The 21,829-nt window shown below is 36.2% G+C and overlaps 1 protein-coding gene across 2 annotated transcripts; it reads right to left on the bottom strand.

Moving 5' to 3' along the window:
* Positions 1-1,558: 1,558 nt before the first annotated feature.
* On the bottom strand, positions 1,559-21,762 carry LOC140141009 (uncharacterized). Of its 2 annotated transcripts, none has more exons than XM_072162785.1 (7): positions 21,525-21,762; positions 17,082-17,338; positions 13,627-13,689; positions 11,784-11,975; positions 8,950-9,093; positions 7,671-7,773; positions 1,559-4,517 (listed from the first exon to the last, which is right to left on the bottom strand). In XM_072162785.1, the coding sequence occupies exons 2-7, from the start codon at positions 17,319-17,321 to the stop codon at positions 4,333-4,335; spliced, it is 927 nt and encodes a 308-aa protein (XP_072018886.1). In that variant the 5' UTR covers positions 17,322-17,338; positions 21,525-21,762; the 3' UTR covers positions 1,559-4,332. The 2 variants fall into 2 exon arrangements, with proteins under 2 accessions (XP_072018886.1, XP_072018885.1); XM_072162784.1 differs by having other exon boundaries at positions 17,082-17,358; positions 21,525-21,761.
* Between the last annotated feature and the right edge of the window lie 67 nt (positions 21,763-21,829).

The following is a 21,829-nucleotide window of genomic DNA, read 5'->3' as shown; positions in this document are numbered from 1 at the left end:
AGTGATTTTTTTGATGATATTTTGATGTGTTCTCAAAATTGCGCAAGTGGATGTAAGGGGTTTTGAAACAAAGCTCTTCATGTATAGCTACATCACTAATGTACTCTATTCATCACGGATAGCACTTACAAAAGAACATGGATGGTTTTACCAAAACATTTATCCCAATTACACCCACTTTGATTATTTCAAGGCATCCAGATTGTTACCTTTTTACTTTATTATTATATTTGGCATATATTATTATTATAAATGTATTATAATTAACTCTCCTGATGCAGTGATGACCACTTCCATTTAATATCAACAAACGCAGTTACACCTTTACGCTTGTTATTGCTGTCAAGCAGCTTAGATCAAAATTGTCACAACGAACCCAACTTGTGGCTAAATTGAGAATTTGGCAACACGCTTAGGTAAACATTATGGATGTTGAGTCACAATAAGGACAAAGGTCAAGTTTATGCTTTAGCACTTATAGCCTCATGACCTACTTAGGGGCTGTGCAATAATTATGAGGCCCGGGGGGGGGGGTAACATTTCCAAATGGCTCGCCAAAAGCGGTTGCCCCCCCCCTCTCGGCCCGCCAAAAATCGCTTGCCCCCCCTCTCGGCCCGCCAAAAATTCTTTACCCCCCCCTTGAACATGCCAAATTTTTTGGATCCCAAATTGCAAACTTTAAATGGTCTAGATGTATGTTGCGAGCGCAGGGAGCAGGAAAATTTGCATATTTAAGCGTCCCTGTAGGGTTTTCCTAAACCTATTTAGAGCGTTTTATTTAAAAGGGGCCCCAAGAATGTGTGCCAAAATCGCTTGCCCCCCCTCTCGGCTTGCCAAAATTGCTTGCCCCCCTCTTTCGGCTCGCCAAAAATGTCTTGCCCCCCCCCCAATTTTACCCTCACCCAGGCTCATAATTATTGCACAGCCCCTTAAAATTACTGGACATCCAGGTTCGTGAGGATCTGGAATTTTTGCGGATAGAAGTTAGGCAATACCGATTACCAAGAGGAGTATCTGCTATAACTTTCTGTTGTGTTAACATAGTATCTGAGTCCCCTTATCGGCCTGTTTTCGAGAAGCACCTTATCGAAACAACTATCTATCTTCGCACTCGTTATCCTGAAATGACATTCTGTATTTCTGGTGATTTCACTCAACGAATGAACATAAATGCTATACCCGTGGTAATGACCTTAATCAGATAATCACATTTCTTACTCGAGGTCAGGCAACCCTGGATCTCATTCTAACTACATGTACATGTAATATCCAAACCAATATTTACCAGCATTATGCTCTCTTATCAATTGGTAAAAGTCATCTTGTATGTGTTCTATGTGCGATTTTTACCACCCGGGAAGGGTGGGGGGGGCTCATAATTATTGCACAGCCCCTAAAGGGATCTCGTTCCCAACATATAGATGGCCACACCACCACCACCAAGATATTCTTCTCTGCTTTGGGGGTATAAGAAGAAAACCGAGATGTTTACTTGTCATGGGGATGGTTTGCTAATGATACCAGCATCAACATTGGCGAAAGATAATATCCACTTCGTGTATTTTATTAACTATAGATCGAGCGTTAGTCATAAATATTGTGGGTAATTGGGTGGTAACAGATATGCTAGTCTTACTTAATTAATTTTGACAAAATCAATTATTTCAACTACAATTATTACAGGCAAATATCATTTATTATTTTCGGGATATTATTATCATGTACAAAGGCTTTGTAAAAAGTAACAAAATACAACGTTGTTTAAAAAAGTTTGTTCCTACCCAGCTCCGAAACAAACTCTGCATTTAATTATATTTCTATTAAGAATTCACTTGCGTGACAACATTTTACGATTACAGTCTCAAGTGTATGTACTTTTTTACAGCTGAAAGTTATGTTCTATACGGCATGAATATCTAACTGTTCCCTTCTACACCAGGAACAAAAGCGCGATAACATTTTATTTACATTAGTTCATCTGTGTTGGTAGTAGATATAAGTTAGTGGTTTAAACCTTTGATCATTTTATTTACATGTTAAAGAATCGGATAGCAACCTTTGCACAGTATTTTTATAGGACCTGAAGGCACATGAATACGAGGAATGTCCTGATATCAAATAAATTAGATAAAATTTATGGCGAATTATTAAATTTGTATTATTTTTTATATTTTTGTTATTTTACATTATTTGAAGTAAATTTGATGAATCTAATGATATGTACTTATAGTTTTTGTAGCTGGGATGAAAAGCGTCCATCATATGAAAATTTGGACCTTTCGAATTGAAGATATACATTTTCCCCAAAAGACCTCAAATTAGTAGGTCTTTTTGGGAAAAAATGTATATCTTCAAAACTCTAGGTCAAAATTTTCAAATGATCAGTGTACTTCGGTTATATATATAAATACGCTTTTTATATACATTTCATCTTGTCAAAACCAAAAGTTATTTACTGACCTGACAGTTTCGACCATCTTGGGCGATGGCCATCTTCAGAGTGATGTTTTTCTCTCCAACTTCTGTTTACCAACAGAGGGCGCACCAGCGCCAAGAAGTGGATCGTATACATGACTAAGATAATGGGTCCCCTCGTCTCTGTTCATTTTGTTCGGTGCTCTCTTCCTTATCCAGATAGCTTCTCTGATACGGCGGGCTCCCGAATTACATTCCTTTTGAAAGTACTTTGGCATCTTTCCAATTAATCACATGATTTTGTTGAACGGCAGGGTCCGCGATAGCAGATTTGGACTATTCACTAGCCGATTGTTTTCTTGTTTGTCGAGTAAAGATTGACGTACAAAAATTCCACGGAAATAACCAAAGGTCTTGTGATCATACCTTACGTTCAAAAAATGACAGAGACAGCCACTCGCATTTTCAGAAAACACGGTATAGCCACTGCAGTACGTCCCCACACCACATTAAGATAAATGCTGGTGCATCCAAAGGACAAAAGAGTACCACGGACTGCATTTATGAGATTCCTTGTGCTAATTGTGATAATACTTATGTAGGTGAAACTGGGCGTCGATTTGAGACAAGACTGAAAGAGCACAAAAAGAAACAGAGAAAGTAGCGCATAGTAAAGGAACCTTTACTCGTCAAACAAGAAAACAACCGGCTAGTGAACAGTCCAAATCTCTTAATTCGGGAGCACGCTGTATCAGACAAGCTATCTGGATAAGGAAGGGAGCACCGAACACAATGAACAGAGACGAGGGGCCATTATCTTAGTCATGTATACGACCCACTTCTGGGCGCCGGTGCGCCCTCTGTTGGTAAACAGAAGTTGGAGAGAAAAACATCACTCTGAAGATGGCCATCGCCCAAGTTGGTCGAAACTGTCAGGTCAGTAAATAACTTTTGGTTTTGACAAGATGAAATGTATACAATGAGTTTCTACAAACCTAATGAGCCTCTCCAAGAATATAAATGCGCTTTTATAAATGCGCACGTGACCACCTCCGCGCTGCCATAACAGCTTATAGACAGAAAGTCTCTAAGTGACCTTCTAAATAGCGAGTGGTCTTTCTATACATTTCAATGCAAAGGCGGAACAACATGAGACTGCTGTGCAGCAAAATTGTCTATTTTGATCACTTTTGTGAATATATTGTAAACGTTTCCGTCGTTGAATAATTTTTCCGCGGTCAAATGCTTTCAAAATGTTGTTTTTGATAATATACTACAAATTCGGAATTGCAAAATGTGTAAGAGTAATAATTTTGCAATTCAATTAATACTTAAATTTGATGATATTTATCTACAGAGTTCCTATCCCTTTCTGTATAGTGGTCAATGCACGAGGATTTGGTCACGCTTGCTGGTCTTGGCATGTCGTGCCCATGGGTCACGTGCGGATTTATAAAAGCGCATTTATAGATATAACCGAAGTACACTGATGATGGACGGAGTTTCATCCCAGCTATACTTTAATAAGTACATATTATTATATTTATAAAGTTTACTATGATGATTGTTAAATGTCCAAAATATCAATTCTTAATAATTTGCCACCTTATGAAACACTTGTGTTTAAATAGATTTGGTATAAAAATATAACAACTTTACACAACTTTCAAGCTTACAGTGCCAATCATATAAACCTATCAGAATAACTTATGTGAGCGCAACTATTCTGAAACATTTAAAGCAACACTGACCATTGCTGACACCTCAAAAAACGCGACATATTTTTATACACTCTTGGAGTGTTTTTGTTCGGGCTATATAAAATGAATCAGTAACTGTAGCAAATGATAATTTCAGTGATAATGCAACTATTTGAGTCATATTGTGACTATGACTATGACCGGTGTCCGATGTCGTTTATTTCACGTATGGTGTAGTTAGCGGGGTACCATCAGCATTCGCAGCGGTTGGTGCTGTGGGGTGGACAATACCGGGTGTGGCATTGATTGGTTGCTGAACATATGTTACCGGGGGAGCACCAGCTGGTATGAAAACTGGTTGTGTTTGCGGTGCTTGTACGACGTTCGTACTTGGTGAAACGACTGAAACGAAGATTGAAGCATTGAAAGAATTAAGTATTTGCAAAGTGATATTGTACAGAGTGTAGTTACGGAAATAAACAAAATATTATTTAGTACTCACTAACCTGATCGAAACGCTACTACCAGGAATTTTTTTTTCTGTGGGCGGGGCGGGGTGGAGGAAAAGTAAAGTCGATGATTAATAAGTATAGGATAATGGCAACAGATTAGAACATTCGTGGATAAGAATGACCGATCCGTTTGCGGCGAGGTCATTCCTATCCACGAATATTCTAATCCGTTGCCATTAACCGACTTAATACGCATCTATGACGTCGCGCTATTGTTTTACCGTTCCATTATTTTCCACGAATTGAGCGTTATTGAAATAGTTTGCTCTTCAAATAATGATCGTACAGGTGTTAAAAAAAATACACGGACTAAGCTTTATGTAAAATTTCTATAGAATTACGATCCAGGTGTTTAGTTCAAATCAACTGCATGCAAATGCACAGAGTAATACAATCACCTTTTGAATTGTTATAAAGAAACGTAATTTAAATATCAATCAGTCGCAAGTAGACAATTTAGTAGAACGCGCTCAGTAATAACCCCCCACACAAACCTTAACATGTTTGCACAAACCATGGAAGTTACCCCTGTATTTGATGCATAAAGTAATAAAATTACCAATGATAGTCATTTATCTATTGGTCGTTATATGACTATCATTTGAGGACTGAGTTATGATACATTCCAACGCACTGAAGGGTCTATTGTTCTATTGTGTCCGATTTGAGCGCTGACATATTGGAAAATGTTGCCAATTAATATTCATGAGAGTGTACATTCAACGTCCAGTTATCGAAATTGGGTGACTTGTGTTGGGCAGTTGTGAAATACAACTGACTGGGTGTTTTAATTACGTAACGCATAAAGGTTTTGGCATCATTGAATGGCTGCCTAGTGCTGTTATATGCTTAGTTTCTATAATAATAATTATTATTTTCTTTATTTTTTCCTTTCTCTGCACTACTTTAACAGTGGCGTAGAATTCTTTTTGACATGGAACAATTTTGACTATGAAAATTTTTACCATAGGTCCATTGAAACTAAACTGGTGAAATATGGGACAAAAGTGGAATAAATTCGCGCGAAGCACTAAAGAAATGGCATTTTTGTGGCTAACATGGTCAAATTATGAGGTTGATTTCGACAGAAACCCATACACAGGCGTCAACATGGGAGGGGAGGGGGTGATTGTATGGATCACCCCTGGCAAAAAATTTGGGGGATCCCCCCGGATTTATACGCCTATGCACTTTAGAGACCTGTCACTCCATCATTCTCCTTCTCCCTCTCTCTCTCCTTCTCCCCCTGTTCCTTTCTTCTTTTTGTCTTCCTCCCCTCCTTACAATCTCGATCACCCATCCGCTTCTCCTCTTTGTCGTGATATTAAGAAACCCATTTGAGTTTATTGAACAGGCCTATAACCATGATAACAACATATAGGCCACTGCGAAGGAGTTAATTATAGAAAGTGACACAGATAGACTTATACCTAGCAGTTACGGGTAATCGATCAGCAACTCTATTGTACGGTGTACCATCTCCGCCAATTTCGCTTTTAAATTCCCCCTTTTTTTAATTTCCCCCTTTTTAAAAATCTAATTTCCCGATTTTCTTTTTAATTCCCCATTTTTTATTTGATTCCCCGATTTTTTTAAATAGAATTCTCCATTTTAATTCCCCCATTTTTTAATTCCCTTATTTTTGTTTAATTCCCCCATTTTTTTTAATTCCCTCATTTTTACCGACCACGGTAGCGTGGGTATTTAGCATTGGAATATATGATTGGTAGTTTCTTTAGATCTTCTGCCGTCTATTCAATGCAGTTCTTTTACCAACCAAACACACAGTTTCGGAGAACAAAAATATACTTTGTGAACTTCCCAGTCATGAAGTCATCACATCCTTTTGGAAGTTGGAAGTGCATGTTACACCCGACTAGCCTATTTTAAGGTATAGTCGAGGCACAGCGAGCACTTTTACTGCACCTGGGCTTTATAACTATATTACCGTGAGGCAAGTTTACGCGAGGTATAGGCACGATTCTATGTTGTATATTAATGTATGCACACTTGCATGAGAGATCCGAGAGGATAATCGTGCGGTTTGGTTTCACGGAATCAAACTAAAGTGTTTATAGGCCACGTTTTATGCATGTAGGCTTTTTATTAATATGGTACGAAAGACCAGAGATGGTAGTCGTATATAAATATTATGAGCTTACAATAGCTTTTGCACGTACGAGAGATCCGAGATGGATATTTGTACTGTTATACTTGGTCTTTTATTAATGTACAGAAAAGGTACATAGATTCGACATGTCGAATTTATTTATGTTGAATTCTAAGCATGGTCATTAGAAAAATCTAGACCTACATATACAGTGCAACTGACGAAGGAAAAAATTCCAGAAACGTGTTTTTGTTAACAGCCTGCATACAGCTGGCAAAACACGTCTTGCTAGCTGTATGCTTTCTAGCAACGGTTTTTAGCTTGTCCTAAATTGGATAGAATCAAGTTGATTACCGTTATGAGTGGGAACTTTGTAAAAGCTCTAGAGGCAAGAGATTGTATTAGGGCTTTGCGGTTTACCGATTTTTTTCTAGCCCTGCAGGGCCTATATAAAACAAACTCACTTGGAGTGTTTAGTCGACGTATGGGAGTCCAAAGTGCATCTTTTCTTCCTTAATGAGTCATTGTGACCTAACACCACGATATGTGACTTTGTAAATGTAACCAATTGTCATGATTGTATTACAATTATTAATATTATGTTTTAATTTTGTGAAAAAAACGCTTTTCGTTTAATTAAAAAAAAGTCTTGGGGAACTTAAAAGTTTATTTTTAATCAGTTTTCTCCAAATGGGCTATTCCAGTTGAAATTTATACATTCCCTGTGGAAGACATGACCCGAAACTCCCTCATATGGAGTCACCCAGTCAGCTAATTGTATAATAAATTCGCACTTCGCGTGTCAAAGATTCAAGGTCATGTCTTCCATAGGGGGCGTAGGGATTTCAACTGGAATTGCCTAATGCAATAAAGCAGCACATGCAGTAGAGTTTTATTATATTTTGCAGATACATTTTTAAAACTATTTCTTACTTTGTCCAGCTGGAGCCTGCTGTACCATCATAAGGCCAGCTGGATTATTATAATCACCAACAGATACCAATTGACATTGTCCATTTTGAGCTGTGTATTGCATCTTTGAAGATATAAAATAATATTAAAAGATACAATGGTAAAACGTGTTATTATTAAACTCATAGAGGAAGTGAAGAAAGGGCAAATTTAACAATTTGCCCTTGTTAAATCAAAGAAAAGAAATGAATAGAAAATGAATGAATGAATGAATGAATGAATGAATATACGAATGAAAGAATGAATGCATAAACGAATTATAATGAAATGCAACATTTATTTATAGTGTGAAATCCCGCTATGCCAAACCAACATTCCCCTAGTCACTTTAAAATGAATGCACGAGGAAATGAATGAATAAATATTAAAAAGGAAGAATAACTGCAAAGATAATAATCTGGTGTAATTTTTTCCTGACAAAAGTGAGGGACCGTCCCACTTGCGCACGCTACTGCAATCCCCCTTCGCAGTGGTATCCGTTTCAGTTTGGAGTCAAAAATTCTCAATAAACCGGTCACACATGTAAGTAAAATCAGTCGGAACTCGGAAGAATTGATGAGATATACAAAGGAAATATTTCCTTTTGTTTCTTTTTGTTTTGGAAACTCTTTAATTGCTCATTGCTCTTTGGAACTGGTTGTTCAAATTCAATGGGATTTTCTGCAAATTGCAGCTTTGTAATTTTGTTTTACTATCCTATAGGAAACTGAAAATTTAATTTTTCCAATTTCCGACTGATTTTGCCTGATCGCATCACATATGTGTCCCGGGATATGTGTTCATCTCATAACGAATTTCATGCATGTGGACCAAAACGTTGGAACTTTTTGCCATTGAACATTTGTCATGCAACTTCTCTTACTCAATTTCTCAATAAAGACTTCCTTTTCCCAAGAGATATGTAGCAGTTTGCAATTTGTACATGTATACTATAAAGCGCTGTGGTCCTTCTACATTACTTGCTTGCCTTACTTACTTACTTACTTACTTGCTTACCTACTTACTAACTTACTTATTATGCTTTCTTACTTCTTATAACTAAAGTATACTGTGTGATTGGAAAATGTATTGCTTTATTTCTCATAATTGAAGAATATCTTCAAAATGTGATACAAAAGTAAACCGATTTCATTTGTCAAATTCTCACAGTTACTTCATCTCAAAAGTCATAGAGTAAAATTTCATTATTTTTAGAATGAGGCACATTTCTATTATGTGTACACATAACTAGACTACTTACCACAGCTGGTGGTGGTGTGGGGCGACAGCAGCGGCAACAGCACATACACATCCCATAGCATATGAAAACTATAGACACGATGGTAAGAACGAGTTGCATAAAGGCTAGCAGTACTATTATGACATTCACTGCTATTCGTCCACTCTGAAATCATAGACAAGTAAAGACTAAGATAAAAGTCAGTGTAATCAATGATGACGGTTAAAGTCATCAAGTGTGATTTGCTCCACAGTGACGCCTTAATTTTTTTCTCAAATTTCTACTTTTTGAACATTTGTAATGCTCATAGGGTCCTAAAATAGCATATGAAAGATTAAGTATGAAAGGGTTTAATTACAGTGAAAATTACAGGTAATAGTAAAATAAAAATCGGGATCCCAATTTTATTTACCGTGTTTACCGATCGATGATGGCTGAAATGTCTCGTGTATACGCGTATAAACTGTGTGTATCCGTCTTTAGTTATACGTCTTACGTAAACGTCACAGTTGGGACCAAACGTTATAAACTTACTCTACATAAAGAAACAACGTGATTTCATTGGACAACCAGGAATCATCCGCGCAGTTGTTTTTGGACCGTAAGTGTTAAAATTTGACCGCAGGGGACATGCAAACTTTCTGAGTACGTACCACTTTTAAGGAGCCATATTTTAAGCTCCTCCCATGTTAAAAAAAATTGCTATATTGCAAGTGTATTTCAGCTGTGGTGAATTCCAATTGCTGACGAAGTTTAGGGAAATATCACCCCAAACCCCTATAAATTTGATAATAACAGAACAATGTTGCATAAAGTCCGAAACGGATCAGGTGTATAGGACATGTACTTTGAGCTACTTTGGTCTAACATTAAATATTCATATCTAACCTACTCTGCACTTATTCGACAATAAATAAGTGATATGAGGCTTAATAATGATACCTGCGTCTTGACTCTGGAAAACAATATTTTTAAAAAACCTCATTTTGCATTTAGTTTTTTAAAGGGAAGCTGCACCAGGATTGTTGTGAAATAGGGGTATTTTAGTCTTTTTATGTTTTTTCTAAATTAAAAATCTATAGAATTTTGGCCTTTATTTGCTTTTTATTTCATTCAAATCGGACATTTGGTTCAGAAGTTGCAAGTTATCAAAGGGAACAACGTGACGCGAAAAAGTCGCGAATAGAATTCTGTCCTATACTAATACACGTAATGTATTTCTTATGTATTGTATTGTTTTCAAGGGGCGATATTTAAGGAATTTCCAGCAAAAAATTAATTTCTGAATAATGTAATATGTTTATTGTCTATAAAGAGTGCTAATAATTAGTATAAATGTTATTGTTGTCAGAAACATGATTTTATAACATTTGATATGCATAATTGCTGCCTAATTAACATATTAAGTGTTTCTAGACTTAAAATGCCATTTTCTGCCAGATGTTGTTTCGCGTCATTTTTTACCTTGCGCGTCACTTTTCTTGGTAATGGTGTATCTGTTTGAGGTTATCTTTGGCAAGTATGTTGGACATACCTGTATCTAAATTTTTGTAGAAGGAAATTTTGAAAAACATCTGGTAACCATGGAAACGACCCGTTTTTGTAAATTTTCCGCCAAAATGCGCAAATTTACCAATTTTAATGCACCGTAGCGTAACCGTACAACCTTTTTTTGAAAATTCCCTCTATACATTTTTTAATTAGACCTAAATTTATCAAATAAAACAAAATTCAGAAAAAAAAAATACCAAAGAACGACTGAGAAAAATGACGCGCAACGACATCATGTGAAAATCCAACATGGCCGCCGTTACCATGGCAACCGTTATAACGACGATCATTTTTTGGCTGGAATCGCTAAGTTTGATCAGCACACACATTCCCACCAATTTACAAGTGCACAGGTCAAATACTTTAGAAAATCACTTTTTTTCAGTGCAGCTTCCCCTTAAGCTACCTCGGGAGTACAGGATCTCGTTTTGCATTTAGGTTTTTATTGCGTTGTAGCAAAACTTTCTTTATATATGGCCCAATTCGTCCCTGGAAAAGGCTATCCCCTCTTATAACCTATCGAAAGGTCTGATTTCTATAATGAGGTGTCACCGGCTTTGCAAGAGATAATAATACCAAATCTAAACACCATGAAATTTACCACATCACGACCACGCTCACATTGGGCGCCCCATTCCTTTTTAAAGGAATTTTTATTAAGTCACCTACTAGGAAACAAATTTGGCTATAACTACGAAGAAAATTTTATCACTAAAGTAAACAAATTACACAGCTTGCTCTTGCTAGCTTTTGTCAGGGTCAGGGATATTTGTCTCTTTATAGTCTTTATGAACGCCAATATTATACAGGTTTATACACATGTGTTATTACAAGAGTCAATAAACATTGAATTAACTATAGATAATGGACTTAGTTTTGTGCAATGTAGTAATTTTAAGTAAATCACATGCACAGTTTTCTATACAGAATGATATGTTTACTTTGTAATTAGGCCTGGCCATGACCTGCTAGTTTTGATTAACCAATCAGTTATGTGTATTATCAGCATGTGATGGCTATAAGCCAATTGCAAACATTTTTCTAAAAAAGGCTAAAAAATTCCTACACTGGACAAACTCTTTTCTGGGTTAGGGCTAATTAGTAAGTTGTCATGTGGGGCAAGATTAGATAATGGCATACAAACTAGGGTATGAGATATTAGGAATTATTTCCTAGACTCTTAACAACAGGGCTGGTGGGCTACAATACCTATTCATGACACAGGATATGTAAGGGAAAAACTGTGCATATGAGATGTGGGGGAGAGTGGCATAATTTCACTGCCGTGAAAAAATGTAACATACCGGACCGTATTCGCATTCTTCAAAGTACTCATCATGGTAATCGACGTAGTTATATCCCGGCCATGGGTCACACTTCACGACCCTAGTGTAGTAAGAGGAATAATAATCACCTGCAGCGTTACTGCTTCCATAGAGCACCAGATGGGCGCACACAATACATGTGATGATGCTTAGTATCAAGTACGTCACATTCTGAGAATAAGGAGAAAGAACGATAATTTGGTTTTATCAGCAGCAGCATAAACATAAACTCGATGATAATTTACCCGGGAATTCCTTTTTGAAGTATCCGTTGGTCTTGGGGCAATTTGACCTAGGGGTACTTGCCTCTGAATAAGGTAGAGGTGTACGGTGCTGATTTCGAACAATCAGTCTGAGCAGGCCCGTACGCAGGATTTTATTTGGGGGGTGCTGATTTTGAAAAAGTGGACTTTTTTCCAAGGGGGGGGGGGGGGGCGATTTTGTGAAAAGTGGAATTTCTTCCCCAAATTTGGACTTTTTTGACCCAAAAAGCGTAAAAAACTTGATTTTTTTGCTCGCTACGCTCGAAAATTCTTACATTTTGGGACTTTTTGTATACTTTTGTAAATTTGGGGAGGTGCGGTCGCACCCCCGCACCCCCCCTGCGTACGGGCCTGACTGTCTGAGGGACGGAACGTGGCTATGCACTCTAGACGTTTTTCTTTCGAGAATGTATAACAATAAAATTTTAAGCCATTTAGAACTAGAAATTCAATTTTCGGGGTTTCTGTGGCACTGTTTCAGCTCTCACCCAAAGTTTCCATTTAAGAAAAATGTCGTGTTCTCACCCAATGACCTCATGTTTTTTACATTAGTTGCTCTCACCGAATGCCCCTTACTGTGAAAGCCATTTAGAACTAGAAATTCAATTTTCGGCGTTCTGTGGCACTGTTTCAGCTCTCACCCAAAGTTTCCATTTAAGACAAATGTCATGTTCTCACCCAATGACCCCATGCTTTTTTACATTTTGCTCTCATCGAATGCCCCTTACTTTGAAAGTGTCAGCCCTATACCTATATTCATTTCATATTGTAGTACCCCCGTGTCACGTACAGACTTAATATAGAAGGAACCATAATTCTGCTACTATTTAAGTATGCCGACTATAATTGGATACTTTCAATAAACCTCATTCAGCAATCATAGGTCAAAATCTGACCTCCGGTGACATCAACATGTTCTTGGCTGATCAGAAGATTAGTTTTATACAGTATACATTGCCTACGTCTTCTCAGCTATGTGAAGCCAAGGTGGGAGCAGTCATGTGACTTCCATATGGCCTTTAAAGGCCAAATTTCATTAATATGGCGCGAACCACAACATAATACAAATGCTCTTATTTTCAGAATTTTTCAGCAGGGTACCGGGCAAAATTTCCACACAATTTCAAAGTCGTCCGGCTGTAGCCCTACTATAGGGTCTTTTAAACACACTATATCCGAGAACCGCTAAAACCCACTAACCGCTCCACCCGAAAAAAGGGGGTGCAGTCTTTGGTTTTAGCAGTTCTCTGGATATACAGGGCCAGGGTTTTATGATATACCATGGTTTTGGATCACCACAGTCAAAAGGCTCTATACTAGTAGGGCTATCCGGCTGACCGGTTGCTAGAATGACTTAACCGAGATAAATGTTGCAACTTTAATGCTAAAATGGGTCAAGATGATAGCGCGATGGTACCATGCACTTTAATACATTATGTATTTTTATTTTCTCCGGCAGGTCCCGTTAAAAGAGTTTGGGAACCACTGACATACTAGTTTTTGCACTCACATGACGAAATGATAATACGAATACAGAAGCAAATATCGCTAAGACTTACCAAACAAAGGCTGTTTCCTTTCCAGTAAGTTGCTAAGCCCAGAATTCCCGTTGGTAATAGAAACTGAAACGACAAATTTAAGCAAGAAGTATGACATTGTCTTAAAAAAACGGGACAATTGGCTGAAGTATTATACTTGATTGTGATCAATATCTGTGGTGAACCACCCGACATCCACCCAACCACCACATAACGACATGTCGCATAATTATTTGCCAAAGACATAGGTGATTTGGTACAGCTTGATTATCCTCATTGATTCATGCAATGTGCAACTTAAATTAACTTTACTACGAGCAACTATTCTTAAATAAATATAACCCCCAGTGATCTTGTGATTGCGATCTAATATATAAAAACAATGAATATGATGAATCGGCATCCATTTAACTCTCAGACTACAAGTCTCTTTTTTACCTTTACTGATGTATTTTTAATTATTTATATGTTATTCTCATGGGGTCAAGTGGTTAATTGTTAGGACAATCCCTGGATTTTCTACACGAATAGCCGTAGATCTTGTAAAAGATATTTGTATTTAACATGAAAAACACTAACGAATAAGATTGGATTTTCCGTATACAGTTTTTACCGTCCTCTCCCCGCAGTACGAAGGTGGCACAGTATGTAATGAGAGTTGACCTTTGACCCCATATATTGAACATTTGGATGGATTTTCTTTATGATCCCATAAAGACTGTACCATTGTCTTTCAAACAACACATGTAAAATTATTTCACACACTTGAGTATGTAACAGCATTAGCATAAAATCAATGGTCTACAGTCACTGGCTGAAAATGAATCGTTTTTGTAAGAGAAGAGAAGATGCTGAAATGAGGTATTGTTGTAAGGTTTTAGTTTATTTATAATGTGTGGTCAAAAACGTGGACATGTAATTTTTTTCTGCCATTTCTGTTGACTAATCCCCAAACATTAAAATGGGAGTCTACCTAGAAAATATTTAAAACTGTAATACATACTGACCCACCCTCGTACATTAAATAAAAAAAGATTTTCACAAAAAGTACTTGGACAAGAGTTCCACGCAAGCGATCGTACTGAAAATGGTATAGCGGAGTAAAGTGAAAGGCTTCCCAGCAAATTGCACGCGGGATATTTCATATATAATATTGGTATAAGAAGTAATTAATTAAAACGTAATGATTGTGTAATAGCTTAAATTAATAGCTACTGTATAACAACCAAAGAAAGCTCCAACAATTGTTGTTAACACATACTTTAGTATACCAAGAAGTAATTACCCCTCCCCGATTGAATGATCATTATTCCAAAACGTTCGACGGTATGCCAAATTTAGGATATGCAGATTTGTATTTCTGCTCATTGTGACACCTCATTTTATGCAATGGTCCCCATATTAAAGCCGCAGCATACATCTGAATAATCGTAACTCAAGATGTGAAAGTTGCAGTAAAATCCTATTGCCTTGTACCATGTGTACTTTTAAAATATCCATTAATGGAAATCTTTTCAGCTCACATTGGATTATGCTTTTTGTTTCATGCATTTGCAGGGGATCAAAACATATGATAATCAATAACAACTGTCATTATTGACATCAGTGATCATTATGCACGTAATTTTAAACTGGAACATGAAGATTTCAATATTTTTTGTGACCAACAAAGTCCAAAATGACCTACAATTGCAAGTTGCCTTTTTAGTATTAAAGGTAGATTCAAACTTTCCTGATTGGGAGGTGTTACCAACAGATCATGTAACCCTTCCTTGGTCTTCCACTTTTTGTGACCTCCTTGGTCCCAGAAAACATTAAACTTGTCATATTTTAATATGGGTGAAAGGTAAACAATGACTATCATGTGAATTTATTTTTATTGATTATCACTATATCTTTTGACCTCCTTCAAATTCAACAAGAATACAATGTAATCCAGTGAGAGCCAAAAACCTTTCTTTCCATTGCAACTGAATCACGGTTGTTTGATGTATATAGAATTGGCTTCATTATTAACTAAATGCAAACTATAGATGGCGCTATTTATCCTAAATCATATTTCTTTATTTGCAAGGGTTTGGTGATTAATACTGCCATTAAAATAGTTGGAATAGGTGAAACAATCAACAAGGAAATTTTATAAACATATTTTATCAAACAATAAAAGGAATTATTTGTATTAAAAGCTTGAAAGGGTCATTTCCAGTAACTAAATAGCGCCACCAATTTTGTCATTAATAGATACATTTTTATCCGAAAAAGCTTTAAAAAATACTATAAAAGTGAATGATTTTGTAGAAGAGGGGAAATTAAATCATTTTTAGCTGTTTAAGCCTAAAATTTGGTTGTACATGATGTTTTGTTTGAAAAACTAATAAATGATCCCATCAAACAACCGTGGAATATATTGTGTTAAACTCATTTGAATGTACACTGCGACTTCATGTCTTGCATGTATGTGACTGAAAACCCTGAAAAAATCTGAAAATGCGCGTGAAATTGGGCAAAAAATACCAAAAACAGGCTTAAATTAAATACACGTACGGAAAGTTTGACTAAAAAACCCTGAATTCAGTTTTAAAACTGAAAATTCTCATGCCGGATATTGGGACCATTGCAACAAATGAGGTGTCATAATGCACAGAAATAAATTCGGCTTCGAATGCATATTCCAAATTTGGCCTACGATCAGCAGTTTAGGAAAAATGGTTTTAAATTCGCGGGGGGGTAATACTTATTGATATGGAACTCTTATCAAAGTACTCTTTGTGAACCTCTTATCTTTTACTTTATGTATGTAGTTTCTTGAGGTTTTATAATGCTTCATACATGTTCCAGGGTGAAAACTTCATGAAAGGTTGTGAAAGATTTGTTTTGGCCCCTTAACATGTATAAAACATTACCAAACTATACGAAACTTTACGCAACTTGAGTGTATACATGTTGAGGGGCCAAGTGGACTTACGGTCTTCTTGCGCTCAGATCTTCGAATATCAATGGGCGTCACTTACCTTGAGTTTGAGTTTGACTCTTTACCCGACCCCCAAGTTGACAGGTTTTTTTATAGCCAAAATGAGCGCACTGGATAATCCGAAGATTATCCCAAGCTATCTTGGCTTATTTGAGCGTTGCTTTATAAAGCGCACTGGAATGATCCCAAGACCATAAACTTTTACACATAATATAGACTAGTAAATTCCAATGACGTGATTGGGGCTCGAGCAAACTGGCAAATGAAAATATTGAGAGAGAAAAAATCAGGACTCAGCGGGGATTATTATTTCTCGGGCTTGCATCGTTTATTTCCGATCCTCGCATATATTAATTTGTGTTTCGCATTGTCTTACGCCCTGCCAAGGTGAAGCATATAGGCCGCCTCCTTCTCCCGGCTCCTTCTTCATAATAGACTATTAAATTCCAATAGTTTTGTTCATTACCAAGACAACAGACAACAATATACAGACATAGAAACTTACCAATAACCCACTCCAAATCGCATTACCGATGTACGAATCATTTGCTTCTATTACAATGGCGACTATCCCTGCGATACACAATAAAAACCCGATCGCCAGAGTCGCAATAGAGAAGAATCTCACAGCCTTAATGGGTCGAACTTTGTCGGATATCGGGCTTGTGTTCTGTGGTACATTTTGTACTTGGTGTGTCGTGTTGGTGTATTGAGTTGGCGATGGGTATTGTTGTCCAGTTGCCATGGTGAATTGTTAGATTGCTGCCAAATAGAGAGATAATCTGAGAGGTAATGTTGTCAAATTGTAGATAAGCAAGATATTTAAAGTACATGTATCTCATCTGTAGTATATAAATACAACATGTGTTGAGGGGAAGTAGTCAAAACTACTGGTCCCGTGGTATTAGATGATTTGAGTACGTATTTCAAAGTAGTCAAATCATCCAACACCAAGGAACCAGTATTTTTGGATACTTCCCCGAAATGTAACATATTTGTTTTAATATATCTCATAAATAGTTTCACTATCGGTAAAACGTAAACAAAAGTCAAAACACACCGTTTTAAACCCTAAATGTACGATTTTCTTCAAATTTTAATTTTGTTATTCTTTATTCAAAATGTTGAAATAATATTAGTAATAACTGCCAGAAAGGGTTGCTGTCAATTTTAAGCTGAAATAACAAGGTATAGTGAAAGAAACCCACTGGTTATTTTGGCCATTTAACATGCAGTTTTATGGGAGGACATAAAGTTATAATTTTATATAAAATTATGGCTTTATGTCGAACTTTGCTCTGTTGACCAACAAAGACAACAAAATAATACCGATTTCATTTAGGTGCAAGTTGGAACATGACTTGTGTAAACATTACAAATATGCAAAAAAAAAAAAAAAAAATCAGGTTTGAAAAAATTATCCAATTTCATATTATAATGCTCAAAATTTATATACATAAAAAAATTGAAATGAACTTGGTGTATTTTAAATGTATTCCAGCTCCCTTCTTAGTTGAGCACTTTATTGTGGATGATTTACTTTAACTGGATTTATTTATACACAAAAATATGTATTCTGCGTAATGTGCGCATGGCAACAAAGCAACGAAGCGAAATGTATACTAGTATAATAAACATCTCAAAAAAAGTAACTAACCCCCCCCTAAATAATGGCCATTATTCAAAAAGAGGCTATTGTATTGCAAATCTGTAAAATGCGTTGGAAGCGGAATTTATTTCTGCGCATTTTGACACCTCATTTGATACGATAGCCCAAAAAACAATAAAACACCGGTCAATTTAATGAAGTGAGGTCCAGATATGAAAGTTGCACTAACATACAAATGTTTACAATACAAAAACACTCAGATATCATTACACAGATTTCCTTCCATTACACTGAATGCAAAATCAATACAATTTACTGAAACTTTCAAATCTTAGGCTACATTGATTTAAATGTACGCTGTGACGTCAATATTTAGATAATTGCTACAAATGAGCTGTCAAAATGAGCAGAAATAAATTTTGCTTCCAACGCATTTTACAGATTTGTAATACAATCACCCGTTTTTGAATAATGGTCATTATTTAAGGGGGGTCAGTTACTTTTTTGAGATGTTTAGAAGCTAAAGCTCAATAATAATGTTGTCATTTGAATACATTACAACAATACATGTTCATGATTCATCTGTTATGTATGATAGTGGAAATTTCAATCAAGCGATAAGTATTGATGCATTTTAGCCCTAAAATATCTTGACGCATAAAATATTTCTGAATTCATGGAATCAAGTTTGTATAAAATGCCGCATATTTGGTCAACATTACCTAAAAATTCTTCAATTGTTTTCAGAGAAGGGGCGGGTAGGTTTAGGATTATAAAGGGGCAAGTCAGCTACATTGTCCTTTTACTTTATGATTATAACAAGTGACCTCTGTTTCTTTATAATGTGTATTTTGTAAATTTTTTACATACATTTTGGATATATATCAGCTAAACAACCCGGGTAAACAACATACCATTACCCCCAGTCATTCAAATTGTTTACATCTAATTTCAGACATCTCAAAAACATTACAGGCTATGGTTGTCATGTTTTAGCATTTTTTAAAATATTTGGAGAAAGTCGGGTTTAGTTGCAACCCCCTAATTTCCAATTATAAATATCATATACCGCTAAATTTGGTACCAATGTATGGATAATATACTAAAATAAGTACTCAGATTCCCCACTTAATGTCGCTATGACGTCATAATGTGAGGACACCCATGCAAATTTTGGGAAATTCTGACTATGTACAGAATAATAGGCAAAATTGATTTTCGGCTAAAAATTATACAAAAATGCGATTGTCACCAAATTTTCTCCTCAACATCAAAGGAAATGACTATTTCAACCTAACTGATAAGTAAAAGTCAGTAGCTCTTGCAATAATATGACCAGAGTGAAAAAAAAATTATTTTACTGTAGAAACCAATGGTGGGCCTCACCACCACCCCTCTATGATCATCTTCGTCCGGGTAAGGTGCTGGGGTAAAATTTTTTTCACTAAAATGAGCGCAAACGATGGATCTACGATTAGCTTCTAGTCGTTTGGCCGTAAACGCGTGTGTTTTTTGTGATGGATAAAAAATCTTAGGGGGGATTGGTACAACACCCCCTTCGTAGTTCTAGGGTTAAAGAAAATAAAAGAGTATCCCCTTTGTCCCGTAGATAACGGGTTCAAAGCCATACTGTACGACTGTATAATATATAGTTTCGTACCTGATATTTTTTTTTTCAAACCTGATTTTTTTGCTATATTTGTAATATCTACACATGTTACAACTTACACCTAAATGGAATCAGTCAAATTCGTTGTGTTTGTAGGTCAACCATGGACGTCAATGAGCAATTTCCGACCAACAATTTCTGACATAATAATAATGGAAAAGTCAGACATTAATTACCCTACTATATGTAAATCTTCAACGGTTTAAACGGCCTAAAAGTACTCTAACTAGAAGGAAGAACAACCTAGGAAGAACAACCTAGGGTTGAAGTGGGCCCACCGTGGCTAAATAAAGTTGAATCTGAATCTGAATCTGAAAAACAGAGCAGCAAATTGAGTCACATTCAGATCCATTTACGCATTTTATTGCTTTGTTCCCTTTTTACTAAGTATTGAGTAATTTTGCAATTGCAGTGCAGTGGAGTTTCTTTCACTATACTTCATTATTCCGCCTTTAATGGACAGAATCCCTTAATGGCATTTATTACTATATTATTTCAGCGTTTTGGGTAAATACTAACAAAATTAAATTTGACTGAAATCGTGGATTATGGCTTTAATTAGTTACACCACTAGGAACCTATTTTCTCATTAGGCTATTGCAGTTGATGTAATCCATATTCTCCTATTATAGATAGAAGACATGACCGTAAATCTTCTCCCTATGAAATGATCAATGCAATGTTTGCCAAAGCTCACTACCATTCGCAAGATGCTGTGAACTACCAAATCGCAACAGTTTAAAATAAGTGCTAACCTTTACTTATTATCTTTTGCTGAAATCTGTTTCCCTCTATGTCATCTTCTATCTCAGTCGCCCTCATCTTCTTCTGCTTCTTCTTTTCTCTTTTCCTTTCCTTTTCCTCTTTCCCTCGTCCTTTCCTTTCCTCTTTTTTCTTTTCCTACCTATTTTTTTCCTCTCAAGGCCTTATTTGCTCAATTTAGACTGTGGTTACCGCTCCCGCACAATTTGCATCCCTGATACATCATAAGGCGAGATACGGCGCTAATCGGAGACATGCATAATTGTAATCTTAAAGCTATTCCTGGATATCCATCAAATTTTGACTTTGTTATTCTTTACCCTAAATGCTGTAATAATATTAATTAGTAATAAAAGCCGGCAAGTGTTTTTGTCCATTTTAAACAGGTATAGTATAGTGAACGAAGCCCCCCTCCCACAAAACTGTTTAAGTAGAGGGTATAAACGTTCTAATAACATTCAGAAAACATCATTTTGAAAACATGATTTAAAACATTGTGCCACAGTGTCATTAAGTGTTTTCCAATATTCTTGCCAACAAAATGTTACAATAACAATTCGACAACACTTTAGCTAAGTAGTTTTTCATTTGAATCGATTTAAAATGTTTTCACGACCCTTATATATTCCGACATTTAAATGTCAAAACTAAATAGAGTTGGAGACATCACAATTAAGACATTGTGATTCCCCTGTTGACCTACACACAACAAATTTGACTACATAATTTTATTTAGGCTTATTACATGATAAACATTCGGACCAACGTTACAAATAGGCTATGTAAAAATGTCAGGTATGAAACAAATTAACCAATTTAATATTATAAAATCGAACATAATATGGCAATCGATACTGTGGCTCATTTCACATTATTATTCTTTCAAATTTCAATATTCCGTTGCTTACCAATTCAATAATGCTGTGAAACGCTGTCTTCTTTTGGCGTACACACCGTCATTAAGTATTAAAATGTTCAGTATTTCTCGTTCCGTTGTTTATGTACATTCACGTGTCAACTATTAAATGTATTTGTGTGATGAATCGGAAACCGAATTCAGCAGCGCCACTGAATCTACGCCCGTCTGGAAAATTATTATTTTCAATATTTTACATTACATGATGACATCACTTACATGATTGTACTCTATTCATCACGGATACCACCTATATACAAAAGAACATGGATGGTTTTACCAAAACATTTATCCCAA

This window comes from Amphiura filiformis, chromosome 19 (assembly GCF_039555335.1).
Source record: "Amphiura filiformis chromosome 19, Afil_fr2py, whole genome shotgun sequence".
Lineage (NCBI taxonomy): Eukaryota > Metazoa > Echinodermata > Ophiuroidea > Amphilepidida > Amphiuridae > Amphiura > Amphiura filiformis.
The sequence above is the reverse complement of the archived record's forward strand: the minus strand, read 5'-3'. Positions and strand labels throughout refer to the sequence as shown.